The sequence below is a fragment of the Manis javanica genome, chromosome 12 (assembly GCF_040802235.1).
Source record: "Manis javanica isolate MJ-LG chromosome 12, MJ_LKY, whole genome shotgun sequence".
NCBI classification, from domain to species: Eukaryota; Metazoa; Chordata; class Mammalia; order Pholidota; family Manidae; genus Manis; species Manis javanica.
The window spans coordinates 2,013,093-2,029,510 of NC_133167.1; the positions used below are offsets into that span (position 1 = coordinate 2,013,093).

At 51.9% G+C, this 16,418-nt stretch overlaps 1 protein-coding gene across 3 annotated transcripts in view; it reads right to left on the bottom strand.

The window, feature by feature from the left end:
* Positions 1–8,203: 8,203 nt before the first annotated feature.
* The window catches only part of TWIST2 (twist family bHLH transcription factor 2), a 48,012-nt gene continuing 39,797 nt past the window's right edge, over positions 8,204–16,418 (bottom strand). For 2 of the 3 annotated variants that reach the window (XM_073217884.1, XM_017676408.3), the window contains exon 2: positions 8,204–8,900. In XM_073217884.1, the coding sequence (XP_073073985.1) occupies positions 8,834–8,900 (67 nt within the window). In that variant the 3' untranslated portion in view covers positions 8,204–8,833. Of the gene's footprint in view, positions 8,901–10,786; positions 11,706–16,418 lie in introns of all 3 variants that reach the window. The other variant, XR_012123402.1, reaches the window with a different exon arrangement.

Below are 16,418 nucleotides of genomic sequence, written 5' to 3' on the forward strand. Positions count from 1 at the left end.
AGAGCTGGCCATGTCCGTCTGGAAAGGGGGCAGATGCCCAACCGTGGCACACGCAGCGAGGGAGGCTGAGCCCCTTCCTTGGACTGGCAAGTGCTGGCTAGCGCGCTGGGCCAAAGGTCAATCAACTCAGCACTTTATTCAGCAGATCCTATAGGCTAAGAAGAATGTCTGGAGGATTTTGGAGGCTTTTTAAACATGAGGTATTTTATATCTCACATAGAAAGGGGGGCGCCCCGAGCAAGGCAGTGACAGCTGAAGGTGCCCTTTTTAGGGTGCAGCTGTGATTGCACAAACTTGCCTACACCAGTCACTGCTCTTTCCAATATCACAACACGCAGGGGCCTTCTCCCTTCTTGAAATGAGAGTATCTTCTTCAAACAATTTTATTCTGATGCATTGTGCTTGTTTTCACTTAAACTTTTTGTTTTGAGATAACTGGCCATCTGCATGCAGTTGTAAGAAATAATGCAGAGCGATCGTAATAGCTTTTATTCAGTTTCCGCCAATGGTAACATATTGCAAACTGTAGGACATTATCACCACCAAGAAATCGACGTTGATAAAGCCAACATGTGGAACAGGCCATCACCCCACCATTCCACATTGCGTCACCACGGAGACCCCTCCTGTGGTCCCTTTGTGGCTCCACCCACCCCCCTTCTGCCTCCTTTTCTCAGTCCCTCGTGACTGCTTTTCTGTTCTCCATTTCTAGAATTTTGTCATTTCAAGAATGCCAAACAGGTAGAATCATACGACATGTAATTTCTGGGGATAGGCTGTTGTCACTCAGCATGATTCCCTGGAGAGCCACGCAGGCCGCTGCACGTAGCGCTGGTCAACGCCTTTTCACTGCTGAGTATCCTGCTCTGGAACAGGGAGACCACAGATCATTCAACTCTTTACCTTTGGAAGGAAATTTGGGTTGTTTCCAGTTTGGGTTTATAGTGAATAAAGCTGCTATACACATTTGTGTATATAGGTTTTTGTGTGAGCATAAGTTTTTATTCCCTGGGATAAGTGCCCAGAGGTAAAATTCCTGGGTCATACAGCAGTTGCACGTGTAATATTTGTAGACACATACAAACCGTTTTTCCAGAGTGGCTCTATCATTTTACATTCCCACCAGCAATGTATAAATGATGCAATTTCTCCACATCCTCACCAGCATTTGGTGTCACTGATTCGTATTTTAGCCATTATTGTAAGTGTGTAGTTATACCCATTTCGGGTTCCGTTTGCATCTCTCTATTGGCTAATGACGCTGAAGATCTTTCCTGTGCTGAGTTGCCGTCTGTACGTCCTCTCGGTTGAAGTGTCTGTTGAAATCTTTTTCCCACTTTCTGACTGAGTTGTTTGATTTTATTAACTGTTGAATTTTGAAAATTCGGTATATGTATTCTGCATTTAGTCATTTGCCAGACACACAGTTTGAAAATATTTTCTCCCAGTATTTCTTTTTTTTTCTGTCTCTTAGTATCTTTCACAGCAAAGCCATTAAATTTTGATGACATCCAGTTCATCAATCTTTCCTGTTATAGATTATATTTTTGGTGTCAAGTCTCACAACTCTTTGCCAAGCTCTAGATCTGAAGATTTTCTCTTCCTTCTTTTCTAAAAGTTTATAGTTTTAGGTTCTGTATTTAAGTTTGTGATCCATTTTGAGTTACACTTTATTAAAAAAGATACTTAGCTTGAAGTTTGATTTTTGCCTTTTGATATCCAATTGCTTCAGCACTATTTGTTAAAAAGCCTATCTTGTCCCCATGATTTGCTTTTGCACCTTTATCAAAAATCTGTTGGGAGTATTTGTGCGGGTCGATGATTGTGTTCTCTGTTCCGTTCCGTTGATCTCTATGTCTATTCCTTTGTCAGTATCACATAAGTGTGATTACTGTAGCTATGCAGTAAGTCTTGAAATTGAGTTCTGGCTGCTTCCTTCCACTTCATTCTTTTGTAAATTGCTTTAGCTGTTGGTTACTTTGCATTCTAAAATATAAATTTTAGAATAATTTTGTCTGTATCTACAAAAAAAAATCTTTCTGAGGTTTTGATAGGAGTTGCATTAGACCTGTGTATCAATCTGGGGAGAATTGGTATCTCTACTACGTTGTTTTCCAATCCATGAACATGGTTTGTCTCTCTACTTATATAGATGGCCTTTGATTTCTTTCACCAGAAATTGTGTAGTTTTCAGCATACAAGTCCTACACGTGTTTTGTTAGATTTATACCTAAGAATTTCAAGTTTTTGTGAGCGATTATAAATGGTATCACTTTTAATTTAGATGTTTACATGTTAATTGTTAGTATTTGTAAATACAATTGATTTTTATATATTTATCTTGTATCTGGTCACCTTTTTGAACTCATTTACAAGTTCTAGGAGCTTTTTCATAGACTTCTTAGAATTTTCTGTGTAGACTACCATGTCATCTGCAAATAGGGACAGTTTTACTTATTCTTTTCCAGTAGTACACATTTTATTTCCTTTGTCTGACTTACGGAGCTGGTTGAAATTTCCAGCTATATGTTAAATAAGAGTGGGCATCCTTGTCTCATTCCCAGTCTTAGGAAGAAAGCATTCAGTCTTTCATCATTAAGTATAATTTTAGCTGTAGGTTTTTCATAGGGTCACTTTATCAAGTTGAAGAAGTCTCTCTCTACACATATTTTTCTGAGAGTTTTATTTTTTATCATGAATGGGCATTGAATATTTTAAAATACTTTTTGTGCATCAAATGATATAGTTATTTGATTTTTCTTCCTTAGCTCTTTACTTTGATGGATTATATTAATTCCTTTCCAAATAGAGAATCAGACTTGCATGCCTAGGATATATCCCACTTGGTTGTAGTATATAATTATTTTTATATATTCATGAATTTTGTTTGCCAATATTTTGTTGAGGATCTTTGCACTTATATTTATGAGAGATATTGGTCTATAGTTTTCTTTTTGTATTATTTTTTTCTGGTTTTGGCATCAGGGTAACACTAATTTTATAAAATGAATTGGAAAGTGTTCCCTCCTCTTCCATTTTCTGAGAAAAATTGTGTAGAATTCATGCTTACTTCTATTTAAACATTTAGTAGAATTCTTCAGTGGAACCATCTATGCCTGAAATGTTGGAGTGTTTTTTTTTTAAGTTTCAAAATTATGAATTCAATTTCCTTAGTACTTACAGGTTATTCAAATTATTCATCTCATATTGGGTGAGTTGTACAGATTCCTATTTCTTTGAGTAGTTGATCAAGTTCATCTAAGTTGACAAATGTATGCAGTTTTTCACAGCATTCCATTAGTATCCTTTAAATGTGTAAAGAGCCTGTACTGATGTTCCCTGTTTTATTATTGATATTGGTAATTTTTGTCTTCTTTTCTTTTTTCTTAGCCAGTATTGATAAAGGTTTGTCAATTTTATTAATCTTTTCAAATCTCTGTTTCATTGATTTTTCTCTATTGCTTTTATGTTTTCAATTGCATTTATTTCTATTATTATTTTCTTCCCTTTCTTCCACTGTTTGTCTCTTCTTTGTTTTGGAATTCTTTTACACTTCTTTTTATAAATTCTTCAGGTAGGCACTTAGATTATCGATTTGATGCTTTTGCTCTTTTCTAAGGTATGCATTTAGTGTTATGTTTTCCTTTCTGCATTGCCTTAGCTTTAAGTCTGTATTTTTGTTTTGTTTTGTTTTGTTCTGTTCTGTTCTGTGTTTGCTCTCTCTGTTTTTCATTTCTCTGTCATTTTTTTCCTGCCTTCTGGATTACTTGAAAATTTCATTAGATTTTATTCTTGTTTTATTCTTGCCATCAAAGTGACATAAATTTAGGGGGGAATAAGCATCAGGATTAGCTTGTGTTTACAACTTCTCCCAGGTGGGTTTTCCTCTGTACTCTACTCAGCACCAAGCTACCTTTCCTTGGAGTCCCCTGAGTGAGGTATGGGGAAAGCAGGGGTCCATCCGGGAGGTTTCAGATCGCGGTAGGATGAGTCTCCGCGCAGACATCCATTTGGGAGGTCTCTGCACGTCAGAGCTGCAGTCAGTTTGCCTGGATCTTCAAATGCCCTTTGGCCACTAGCAGCTTACTTGTCTGTTTATCCCTCTGGATCCCATTTCCCCCTTTTTTTCAGTCTGTTGATTTCTTACTATCTTGTTCGCTCTTCATTGCTTTTAAAAGGATCTTTAAATGCTTTTTCCAGAAATTTTGTTTTTTGAGTAAATTGGCTTCAGTAACTTAGTTTACCATGTTCCTGGGAGTGGAGGTTCCGAACTGTTTTTTAAAAGCCCTTCTAGATTGAGTTATTTTGGTTGCAGGAAAGAGTCATTTACATTGCCTCAAGAAAAGGATTGGCTTTACCTTCCAAGCAGAATTTGAGACAGGCTTTGGTACAGGTCGCATATTTCATGCAGTTCCCAGGGAACGAGGGAAGAGGGCGCTGGGCAGGTGAAACGAGAGAGGGAAAGCTGATCCGAGGGCATCCTGGGCATGAGGCTCAGTTCTGCTGGGGGCCCTCTAAGTGACCATGGAAAATGGGCTCCTATTGTCCACCTGTGACAAAAGGGTAGTTATCTTCCGGCTACTGTCCAACGGCTTAAGAGTTGTCCCAGTGTGTGAACTCCCTGGCTCTGTCCCTTGAGGGTCTGCTCGGGATGGACCGGGGATATCACATGGTGAGTGGCAGGGAAGCCTTGGGCAAAGAATGAGAAATGCCCGATGCCCCAAGGGAAATACAGTCAGGACATCACAACAGGCAGCTTATTCCTCAGTAGTAACTGGAACCCAACGATGTAATAAGAAAGGCGTGAAAAGAGGTCTGGACAAAAGTGTGTACCATGGAAGGTACCGTCTGGAAGTAGAGGGCACCAAGGGTCAGAGTGACTGCTCTGCACCTGCTGCCGGGAGGCGAGGCCCCCTGTGTCCCTGCACGGCCCCCCTCCAGCCAGCTATCTCTGTTTCCTCACATACCCTGCAGCTTTCTCTCTCCAGCCTGCTCAGGGCCCACGTGTCCGCCCCACCCCCACCCCCGCTGCGGCTCCAGATACGCATCCTTTCGGCTTCAGCTCCCACCCCACAATGAGATCAGCCTCTGTTTCCCAGTTCCCAAGAGGGCTCTGCCTGGCCCAGCTCATCTTTTTGATGCAGGCCACCCATGCCACGGGCCCGTGGCCGCTCAGCAGTTGGCTGCCATTGGGTCCAGCCCCCTTCCTGCTCCAGGGGGCCAGGGTGGGAGGGCTGGGGGTGGCTGTGCAGCAATGTGGCTGTTTACACGGAAGAGCGGTGGGCAGGAAGACACTGTTAACACAAAGGACATAAAAACTAAGGCAGGGAGTTTTCTGTGTGTTTTTGTTTTATTAATTCTTACAACTCCCAGAATGGACAGTGGGGAGGGTCCGGGTCTGTGGGGTCAGCAGGACCATCCAATGAACAGAATGTACAACTTTTTCCAACTTGATTAGCTTAGCCTTTTTTGTAAATCTGTGAATTGTTGGGTCCATTCCAACATCATAAAGAGCCAGATTTTGTTAATCTTGGCATCAAAATGATGTGTTTTCAAAATCGGAACAAAACTAAGTCAGTAACAAATTAAAGAAGTGGCGTACTGTTTTGTGGAGTCTGTTTAAAAAATACATAAATGGAGGAAAAGCACTGCTCTGTGCTGAGTCAGCCCCACGGCCATTGGAAGGTCAAGAGCTGTTCTGATCCGAGCATGCGGTCATCTGAGGTTCAGGCACACCGCTCACCTGCGCTCACCTGTCTGGCGCCGTGCAGTCCCCGCCCTCCGGGGAGAGGGCTACAGCAATTCGCGAGTCATATGCAGGTCCAGGAAGAGCCCCAGCACAGGTTTTGGGGATCTTGACCCCCAGAGAAAGCTTATTTTTAGTGTGCCCCCCTCAGAAATGAGTGTCGTCCCCACCTGTCGGTCTGGTGGCCCTGAGTCACATGACCTAAATCAGAACATTCAAGTTCAGGAACCCAGAGGTCGGACTTAGCTTCCAACGTGCATCCAAAACTTCTTTCAGGGTCTGGGCACCGGAAGGGTGGCGGTCACACAGCCTCCAGTGATGACAACAAAAGTCTGGGTGCCCTTTGTGGCTTTCAAGGTTACAGGCCCATAGGCTGTCACTTTAAGTTTCCCTAGAGCCTCGTAGGTTCTATTTATTTTCCACTATTCCTTCCTCAGAGATGCAGAAATGGAGAGAAAAGGTCGTTTGCTGTTGCTGTTCATTCTGCTGTGTTTTGTCAAATCCGAAAACTCCTTGTCTTTCTTCTTCCGTCAGTGGCAACAGGATGCCCGCAGACCTTCCCCTGCCCAGGGCAGGTGCGAAGGGGACCCCCGCTCACCTGGTTTCCATTTTCGTTGGTGTCATTGTAAAGGTTACCATTTGGATGTGGGCTATTAGGATGCCAATATATCAAAAAAGGTTACTTTTTTCCTCTCACAAAATTCTGCCAGCAGGACAGTTGCTAGCCAACAATGACCTAATTTCTGTTTTGGTGGTAATTTTGAGCACATATGTGTTAGGACTTTTTGCATCGTAAACAGACGTAAATCCAGCTGAAATGGCCACAGCAACAAGGGCCCGACCAGGGCAGGGGTTGGGACCCAGGAAGTCTGCAGTGTGGGCGCAGTGCTCTCCCCGCATTGCTGGGCCCACAAACCATTTCCAGAGACTCTGCGGGGGGCGCCCCTCCGCAAGACCCCACCCCCGGCGGCAACACAGACGCGGCTCCTCCGACGCTCCTGGCTGTGGCCGCGCCTGGCCGAGCCCTCCGCCTGGGGCCGGTCACAGGAGGCTCACAAGGCCTGGTCACCTGCGGGGTACACCAGGGCCGCCCACTCCGCAGGCAGACCAGCCGTCAGCTCCAGCTCTGGGAGAAACAGCATGAATTTTTAATCTAGAGACCCAGAACGAAGCTCTTCGTGGCCGTTCCAGCTGTCGGTTTTGTGTGATGTGACGTGGAATTGTTCTTCTTGTGAATCACTTCAAGGGGAGGTGCCATCGTCTTGGTGGGCCTCTCCAGGGCCCCGTAGGGACAGCCCGGGGGCCAGGCTCCCCCTGTCAGGGACACAGCCGCTCAGCTCCATCCTCTCCAGGTCTCTACAAGGGTTTGGGGGTGTGTGTGCGCGCGCGCGCGTGCGCGCATGTGGACATGCGCAGTGGGTGTTGGGGCTCGTGCCGCAGGGACCAGACCCCAGAGAAGAGCACAGGACCCATCCAGCTGGGTGATAGAGGGTGTGGTTAGGTTGGCATTTCCAGAGCACCTCTCTTTCTGATGGGCCTGGGAACCGTTGTAGGAGTGGAGGGAGAAGGTTCACAGGCCACCACAGACCTGCCAGAGACCCCCCGATCCCCAGGATCCTGTCTGGAAGCTGAGTGGGGTTTGTGTGGCCTCTTGTCCTCAGACACCTCCGCCCAACAGATCCTTGTATCCAGTGTGTGCTTCCAGGGCTCAGGGTGGTGACTTGCAGGTGTCCAGCTGGAAGCCCTTATCCTGGGGGGCCACCCACAACCCCCAGTGCCGCCCAAGGATAGGTTAAGGCCAGCAGGCGGGGTGAAGGACTCCCTGCTCCGCGTGAAGACGCGTCTGCCCTGTGGCCTGCCCACCGGGACCCATCCCTTGCCAGATGCTCCTGGGCTTTCCCAGCAAGGGCTCCTTCCTCACCTGTACGGACAGGGGCTCCTTCCCCAACCACACCGTGCTGTGTGGGAGGCCCGAGAGGCTGACCAGCTGCGTGGAACTACTGGTTAACCCATGGGCCAGACCCGCTCAGAACAGACAGCGATCCCTTCAGAGGAGCGTGGAGGGGTAACACGAACAGCGTGCCTGGGGGTGAAGCCAGGGGGAGGGCTCCGCAGAGCCAGCATTGCCTCCCTGGCTCTGGACAGCAGGAATGGGACCCAAGATGGGTGATCTTGATCTAAGAACAGGACGTGGTCCAGAGAGCGATCACGTCCAGTAGCTGAGGCTTCAGGGGAGGCAGATGGAGCATAGAAGGGGTGGAGGCTGACCTCACCTGCTCTCCCAGGCCTGGGTCTGTTAACACTCTCGACCACATTAGAGATGGTAGCTTCTAGAAAGTTACAGAGTTATGCATGGCATAAAATGCCTCACGTCCTGTCTTGTCCCTTTTAAAGTGAGATGAAAGTCATTTTTGCAACCTGTCCAACTTTCTCCTACGGAAGAGAAGAGACGAAGACCAGGCTGCATGGAGGTTTTTATTATTCCTGGGAGGGGGAGCAGTATACAGGGCCACACTGCAGTCACTGAGCTTGTTAAAAATATCTCAATAAATAAAACAAATAAGCAACATATACACTGAAACAGAAAAAAATTTTTTAAAATGGTTATAGCTGAGCGAGTCAGGAAGGAAAGGAACAGAGGTGTGAGAAGAATTCCAGGCTTATTTGAAACAATCATGCAGAGATGGGGTAGGAAAGAAGGCGAGGTTCTTTGTCTGAGAGCCTTGGTCCAGTTTAAACAGAATCGTACAGGAATGCATTTCTGTTTTATTAAAAAAATACATTTAAAAAAGGCACTTAGAGGAAAATACAAATCCAAAGTCCAAATCCTCACAAATGTGGTCCTGAATCTAGAGATTTTTCAGAAAAAATAAATCCCCTCCCCAAAAAATAAAATCCAGAGGAAAAATCCAAACAGTGGCAAGGATGACAATGAACATGTCATGGGCAAGAGGGACAGTGAGTGCCACTGCCTCTGTGGGGACCATCCCAGGGAAGCGGGTGGTCCAGGGTGTCCATCGATGCTGTTGCTGTCCCCTTGTCTAAGGCCGTGCTGAGAGCAGAGGTGGGCGGCTTCCTTGAGGTCATTCAGGTTTCAGAAGTGACGGACTTGGGTGCATCCCATTCTGCTAGTGCCTCAGCCCCAAAGGACAGCCTGGAAGACAAGGAAGGGGGGCTGAGCACCGGGGCAGCGCCTGGCATCCTGGAGCACTCGGACCCTCTCATCAAGGGGGGCCAGGCTCGAAGGAACGGGGCAGACAGTAGGCCCTGTTCTTCTGCAGCCCCCTCCGTGTCCCTGCTGCAGGAACTGACAGGTGACAGTAGTCGGCTCACCAGGGCATCTGCAAGCCATGCCCCGAGGAGCCTCCTGCTGCTTCGACCCCAAGGGGCTGGCTCCCCTGCCCCCTGGGGACACCCACGCCCCCAACTGGCACTCGGCAGGCCCCCTGCTCCCTAGGGAGTGGGTGGGATCCGTGTGGCCTGACCTAGGGGACCTGACCTCTGAAGGAGGGGCGGTGCCACAGCAAGGTGGGGCTAGGGCATCTGGCGTGGAGAGCCAGGCTGCCCTGCAGGGTTGAGGAGGGGCAGGAGGTGAGGCCAGAAACACGGGATGTGTTGCTGTGAAGGGAGGGATTTTTTAAAACTTGTGCTTTTGAAATAATTATAGATTCACAGGAAGTTGCAAAAAAAACAGTACAGAGGAAGCCCATGTACCTATCACAGTTTCCCCCAGTGGTGTCATCTTGTCCAAGTCCAGTGCCACACCACAGCCAGAGAGTCAACAGGCATGCAGCCCACCCGCTTGTTCACATTTCACTCATGTGTGGTTATGTGTGTGTGTGTGTACATCTGTGTGGTTGTGTGTGGTGTGTGGTGCTATATGTGACTCTGCGCCCACCATCGTGATGGACAGACCCAGTTGTCCCATCCCCAGGGGGCCCCTGGAGCTCACGTGACAGGTGTGCCAAGGAGCATGTGGGTCAATCATAGCAGAGTTGAGGCTGGACCCGCCGCACATCCGGGTTGCCGTCTGCTTTGCAGAGGGTCCTGGTGATGGGCCCATCCAGGGGAGCGCCTCCTCCCACCCCCACCATGGCCCAGGGGTCAGCCAGGAAGGCACCAGGTTGGCAGCCAAATGGCCTGGCAGGGGCTGCCTCCCCCAGCAGCCTGCACCCGCCAAGGAAGGTGCAGCTAGAGAGCAGCGCTCACTGCCCAGAGGGAGACCGGATGGCGTGATGAGCACCCGGGCGAGGGGACACAGGCTGGGGATCCCCACATGCTGTCGTCCGCATCTACAGGCTTAGGGAGATGTGCTGGGGAGAAGCTGGGAGCCAGTGGGTCTGTGGCCAGCCCTGATGTCCGTGTGTCAGAGCGTGGGCCCTGGCGCTGCCAGCCGCCGGCTTCCTCCCATGCCCCCAGCTCGTCCCCGTGAAGCAGAGCTCCGCTCGGAAACCCCAGGGCTCAGGAACCCTAGAAACCTTTGCCAAATGAAGGCGAAGTTCTGAAGAGGCTAAAACACATTTCCCCTAAAACTCATGTGCATGGACACACACACACACACCTCGTTTTTTTCAAGTTCAGAGCATTCCAAATATGTGAGCCTTCTTAAGTGGCCCTGGGCAGACAGTCAAAAGGCTGCTTTCTCTTGGAGAATGTGGTTGTAATCAGATAATTAATAAGGGGGTCAGCTAGAGAAAGCTAAATGGAAGCCTTCCTCAGTGGGAGGAAATAATTACAACAGTTTTTGATATATGAGCTGCACCAAACCTCCAAGGGGAAATACAAAATCATCCATGAAAAGCCAAACGACAGGGGCATCCCCCAGCAGCGGTGGGGTGCAGGGCTTCCTCACATGCCCAAGGGGGCCCAGGGCTCAGAAGAAATGAGCGGCAGGTTCATTAGTCTTTTTGTCCGAGAGCCTCTGGGCCCGGCCCCCTTGATGTCACCCTGACCCCAGCCGTGTCTGCAGATGGGGTGGGTTCCCAGCAACAAACACAAAACATCTGGGGCCCAGGACTGCCTCCCGCGCGTAAGAGCCACCTGAAGCCATGTGCATGTGTCCCCTGGGTAGTTCACTCCCTGCCGGGGAGGGGGCGGCTGGCGGGGCGGCAGTGGCTGGACTCAGAGGGTGCGCGGCTCCTCTCCACGCCAGACCATCGGCTGCCAATACACAGCAAAGGGTCTTACTGGACTCCATATCCCAACACCTCACCCAGGCAGTGAAACACCAGCAGAAGTTCTCTAGAGAGGGAGGCAGGGGTGGGCTTCAGGGGGAAGGGCTTATTATGAGGCCTTCCTCAGCCCACCACCCACCTTTCCAGCTCTGCGCCATCCCCACTTCCCGCCTGCCTGCCTTTGATCCATCGCCACAGACTGAGCGTCTGTCACGTGCCAGGAATGCTGCTCATCGTTTGAAAAGCCCCGAGATGAATCCAAGAAATCAGAGGGGAGAAGCACATTTGTAAACCACTAGAACAAAAGGCAGATGATGACGATTTCTTAAAGGAGGTGCAGTGACCGTGTGACCAGGAAGGGAAGGGACAGAGCGCCCTGGACTTCATAGGACCCAAGGAGCGCGGTAGGGCAGGGAGCGGGCACAGACGTGAGGCCTCCTCTACATGTGGGCACACACATGCACACGTGGGCACACACGCACACGCAGGCACATGCACAACCCTGGGATTTTGCCGTGGAGACTGGATGGAAGGACGTGAGGATCAGGAGGCGAGGAGCTGCCCACAGACACCCAGGCTGTGGCCACCATCCCCAGCACGGAGCAGGTGTCCCGGCTCTCGCTGGGGTCCCTCCAGCACGACACGGGAGGCATCTTCGCCTCGGGGACCTTGACGTCGGTCGCCCAGTCCACTCTAGTGCTTGCTGCCATCCGTGGCTTCCTCTTCCCACTCGCTGCACCTGAAACAAAGACCCCTCACCTCCAGGGCTCCTGGGCACAGAGGCCCTGGGGTGAAGCGGACATGAACAGTCACGAGCCCCATGGCCAGAGCTGCCAGCTGCTCCTACCACAGGGGCAGCCAGCCCATCCCACATGGGCCGGCCTCCTCCCTCTTGGGCATTTGTGGGGTGCCGTCCTTCAGCTGGGGGCCCTCTGTCCCCTCGCCAAGCCTGGACGCCACCTCCTGACCATGGGCACATGGCTCCCCAGAGCTGGCTGGAAGGATCCAGCCACCTTAACATCTAAAGTGCCGTGACTATGAGGAGAAAACAAATGGTGATTCACGCGAGGAGGCTGCGGATGGAAGGGGAAGTCGCCGGGCTGAGCGCCTCACAAATGGCCCATAGCGTGGGGCTCAGACTTTCCGACAAGTGGAATTTATCATCCGGGGAGAAGCCAGAGGCATCTGTGCAGATAAAATTAGAATAGCCTGTTTTGCAAAGAAAGACCGACCCAGACACAGAGAAAGGCTCTTGGAAATTACGGCAAGTGTGGAAGTGGAAAGTTTTTAAATAATAGAAGCAAAATGGCAAAACAGACACAAATGAAAAACAATCGGTAAATCACAGACTGACCCCGGGAGTCGCCCAGCATTGGACCGAAAAGACACAGGACATGATTGGGGGGGAGCAGGCCCAGTCACAGAGGAAGCACAGAGGGAGTGTCCACGCGCCCCAAGGCCAAGGGGCTCCGAAAAGGGAGCACAGAGTTCTGGGGAGGAGACCGAGCCACGCCACAGGGAAAGTTCTGGATACCAAGAGGGGGGAGATCCTCCTTCAAGCTTCCAGACATTAAAAGAAACCGAAAAGCAGCAGACAAGGGTGGAGTGGCTTCCCATGTGCTAAAGCCACCTGCTGACCGGCAGTCCCAGGGTGCCCAGAGTTCCTGGGGACAAAGACCAATGACCTACCAGGAGCAAGAAACATGTGGGCCTTCAAGGGCCCGGTCAGGGGCCATCTGGGGAGAATGGCACATGAGACAGTCCTGCACCAGGCAAAGGTGTCAGGGCTTCTGGTGTTAGTGCCTAACCCGCCCCCCACCAACTGCAAAACAAACAATCGGCATGCTGGGGGGAAGCCTCAGAGGCCAGAGCTGAAGTAGGGGCACACCCCTGGGTCCCGGGGGGCCTGAGCCTCCATCCTCCACATCCCCATGGTGTGTAAGGGATGGAGGCCAGGCCGTCCGATTTGTGAGCCTGGACTCTCACTCATTACGCTGTCCGATTCGCTACTCCAGTTACCAAACTCGCTCAAGAAAAAGTAGGAAACAGGAATGTATCAGTAACTGTAAGATATGCTGGCCAGGTTATTAAAGATCTGTGTCTACCCCACAAAGAACAAGAAACCAGATTGTCTAACACAAGCATTAAATAGAAGCTTCTATGCACAAATCATTCCTAGCTACATGACTTAAGTATACCAGAATTTAAAGATGAGGAAACACTTCCCATTTTATTTTATTTATTCATTTATTTAGGATAGACTTCAATTTTTAGAGCAGTTTTAGCTTCTCAGCACAATTGCCAGAAGGTGCAGAGATGTCCCATCTGCCCCCTGCCCCCACGCACGATATGACTGACTCCTGTCCAAACGGCGTAAGAGCCGAAGGATGGGTCTCTGTCTCCTATGATTCTAACCACAAAGATACTAAGTAACAGCAGCAAAGCAAGTTCTGTGTCAGAAGAACCAGTTCCGCATAACCAGGAGGGTTTATTCGAGGAATGCTGATGGGTTAACCTCCAGAAATGTGGCACCGAGCACACAGCGTAGCCGACGCTGAGCTGTGGAAGGGCACCTCTGCGTGTGTTCTGTCCCATGGGAGCCCCGGGAGAGGCAGGATCTGGGAGCACAGGCCTTGGGAACCCCAGCTCTGCCACTCAGGGAAGGGCAGCCTGGGAAGAGTGGCTTCTGCTCTGGGCCTCGGTTTCCTCGCCGGCAGAACCCCAAACACAGGCCACGTGAGGAACCACTGCATCAGGGCTGGGGGGCCCGTGACCTGTCCCACGGCACCCTGTCCCACAAGCACCGGAGCCTCGAGAGTGCTGGACACTCACTGTCTCTTCCTCGTGGGTCCCCGGCATCCAGCACAGCGCCTGGCACATAGCAGGTGCTCAACAGACACCTTCTGAAGGAGGGACTCCCTTCTGGGGAGATGAGGTGGACACGGCGGCGCCGGGCGCCCACCAACCACACACCCGGCCCCCTCTGAGATGTGCTCTCAGGCTCGCATGCTTCTCGGTTTCTGCCGCTCCAAAGGGGGCCCCTGGCCGGCAGCATTGGCGTGAAGCAGGAGCGCATGGGGAATGCAGCCGGTCAGGCCCCACCCAAGACCAGGACCCCACACCTGTGCTTGGCACAGTCTCCAGCTCCTAGGCTGCTTCTCAAGCCAAAGACACAGGCTGAGCCCATTCAGCCTGCCTCGTCACATCCTTGGGCAGAGCTGGACTGCCCCTGAGATGCCACGACTTGCCAGAGGTACACAGCTGGTTAGAGACAAGTCTGGAACAAGATCTGGGCATCTCGAGGCTGCCTGTTGGGGCTGTCCCACCGCTGGCAGCCAGGCCCTGAGGTGTGCCGGCTGGCTGCAGCTCTGCGCGAGAGCCCAGTTCAGCCAGAAACGCAGGTCTCCCGGTCCCACTGTGGGCAGAAGGCCTGGGGGTGCTCGGTTCACAAAGCAGACACAGCTGTGCAGACAACCTGTGTCCAAATGGGCTGAACTACCAGTGGTGCCAGGACAGGCCCCCAGACACACTGAGCAGGGCCACCCCACCCACTGAAGGGGGTTTCTTCTTCCCTCTGGGCAGGGGCTTTGAAGGGGCCTCTGGGCACTGAGTGCAGGCTGTGCAGCCTCCCTGTCCCCTGCCGGCCCCACCAGGGTGGACAGTGCCAGCGGGCAGCTGGCACAAACCTTGCTCTCCCAGGGCGGCCTTGCCGCAGAGGCTGCTGGTGGGACAAATGCCTTGTGCACGCACGAAGGAAATGAGGAGTTTTGCTCTCAGGGAGAGAATGCAGAGGCTCCCTCCGGCTGGATCTGCAGGCGGGTCCAGCCAGGCTGGGACACCGGAAAGAGCAGTAGGCTGCACCCAGGACTGTCCCCGAGCGGGCAATGCCAGCCAGGCTCACCCAGCCCATGGGAGAGGCAGGTCCAACCGGCCTTCCTCTTCACGGCCCTCCCGGCTCTGCCAACCTCTGTGCAGCAGAGGGTTGGAAGGACAGAGAACTCGAAATGCCTAATCACAAAATTTACCTCCACTTCTAAGACAGTGGCAGGCGGGGTCCTGCCCATCCTCTGTGAGTTGGCAGGCACAGTGAACTGTAATTGACTTTTAAAGGAGAAATGCAAGGACCCTGTGAACGCCCCTAAGTCGGGGGGGGGGACACTGGGGCGGGAGGGCAGAAGGCTGGCGGTCTGTCTCCCAGACAAATGCAGTTCCAGAAGCAACTGGATGCGTGAGATCCATCCCTTTGTACAAGGTCCTTCTAGATGGCCGTGCCAAGCCACTTCGTTCCCTTGCGCAGGCCCTCCCTGCCCTGGCTGTCCCCACCCTGGAAGGAGCTGTCTATAAACAGTCCCTGAACCAAGCCGTGGCTGTGACAGGCAGGACACCCTGGTCTCCCTTTGCTGGCAGAAGGGATCAGCAGGCAGATCTGGGCCCTTTCTCAAAATAGCCAGACAGAGGCCACGGCCATGCGATTCTCATTAGGCCAGTGGTCTCATTAGGCAAGGAGGCCTCGGGGCTGCAGCTCGGGCCAGAATTAAGACCCAGGAGCTTCTTTTCAGGGCGGGGCCTGGCCCACTCCCCTTTGGAGGGTCTGCTTTCCCAGGAAGGGCTGGGCAGCAGGAGCCCCTATCACACCCATACAGCTCCTAGGACAGCAGCGGGTGATGGGTGTCTGCGGCCATGCAGAGGAATGCCTGGGGCACTGGCCACTCCACACAGCTCGGAAGAGACCTCTGCGTCTCCAGGCCCCAGAGCTCCTGCGAGGCAGGTCGGGGCGAGATGTCTGGGAAGGCAGCTCTGATGCTGGCAACGGCCGTGTGTCTGGAGGGACCAGGCCCGTCTGCTCCTGCTGCCACAGCTCCTCCTGTGCCCTCTGGTCCCTCTGCCCCTGTGACAAGCCTCACACCTGCAGGTGCCACTTGTGTGGGGCCCTGCACTCCCGGCAGGCAGAGGGCAGGGTGAAGGCAGGCGAGGGGGCCCTGGCTCTCACAGCTCCGTGACTCTGGGCTTCTGACCCTGGCCCACCTGCCATGTGTGAGAAAAAGAGAAATCCTGCTAGCAGCGACCATATTCATGATGCCAGGGCTCCCTGGTGGCCTACAGCAGAGCCATTGGCGGTGCTCCTCCGGGAGAGAACTCCCCGCCAGCTTGGAAGCACAGCTGTCTCTCTGTGTCCCTCTCTCCTGGGGCTTGGCTTCGGGAATTCAGGCCATGTCTGGAAGGGGCCTCTGCCAAGGAGAAGTCAGCCTGAGAGCAGCCTGGGGAGGGGGCAAGCTTGCCTTTGCCTGCTGGTCCCTTCGGCTCGGTGCCTCCCTGCATCACGTCCTCGAGGGACCTGCCCTGCCGAGCCCGCCCCAGTAGCCCCTTGGCTTTCCAGGCTGGCCCTGCTCGGTTCCCAGGGAAGCTGCGGCACGGCGGCGCAGGGCTCCCGCTGGCCATCCTCAGGACCCAGCCCGTCCAGCCTCCCTCCCCAGGCAGCCTTCCCATTTCTTCTCCAT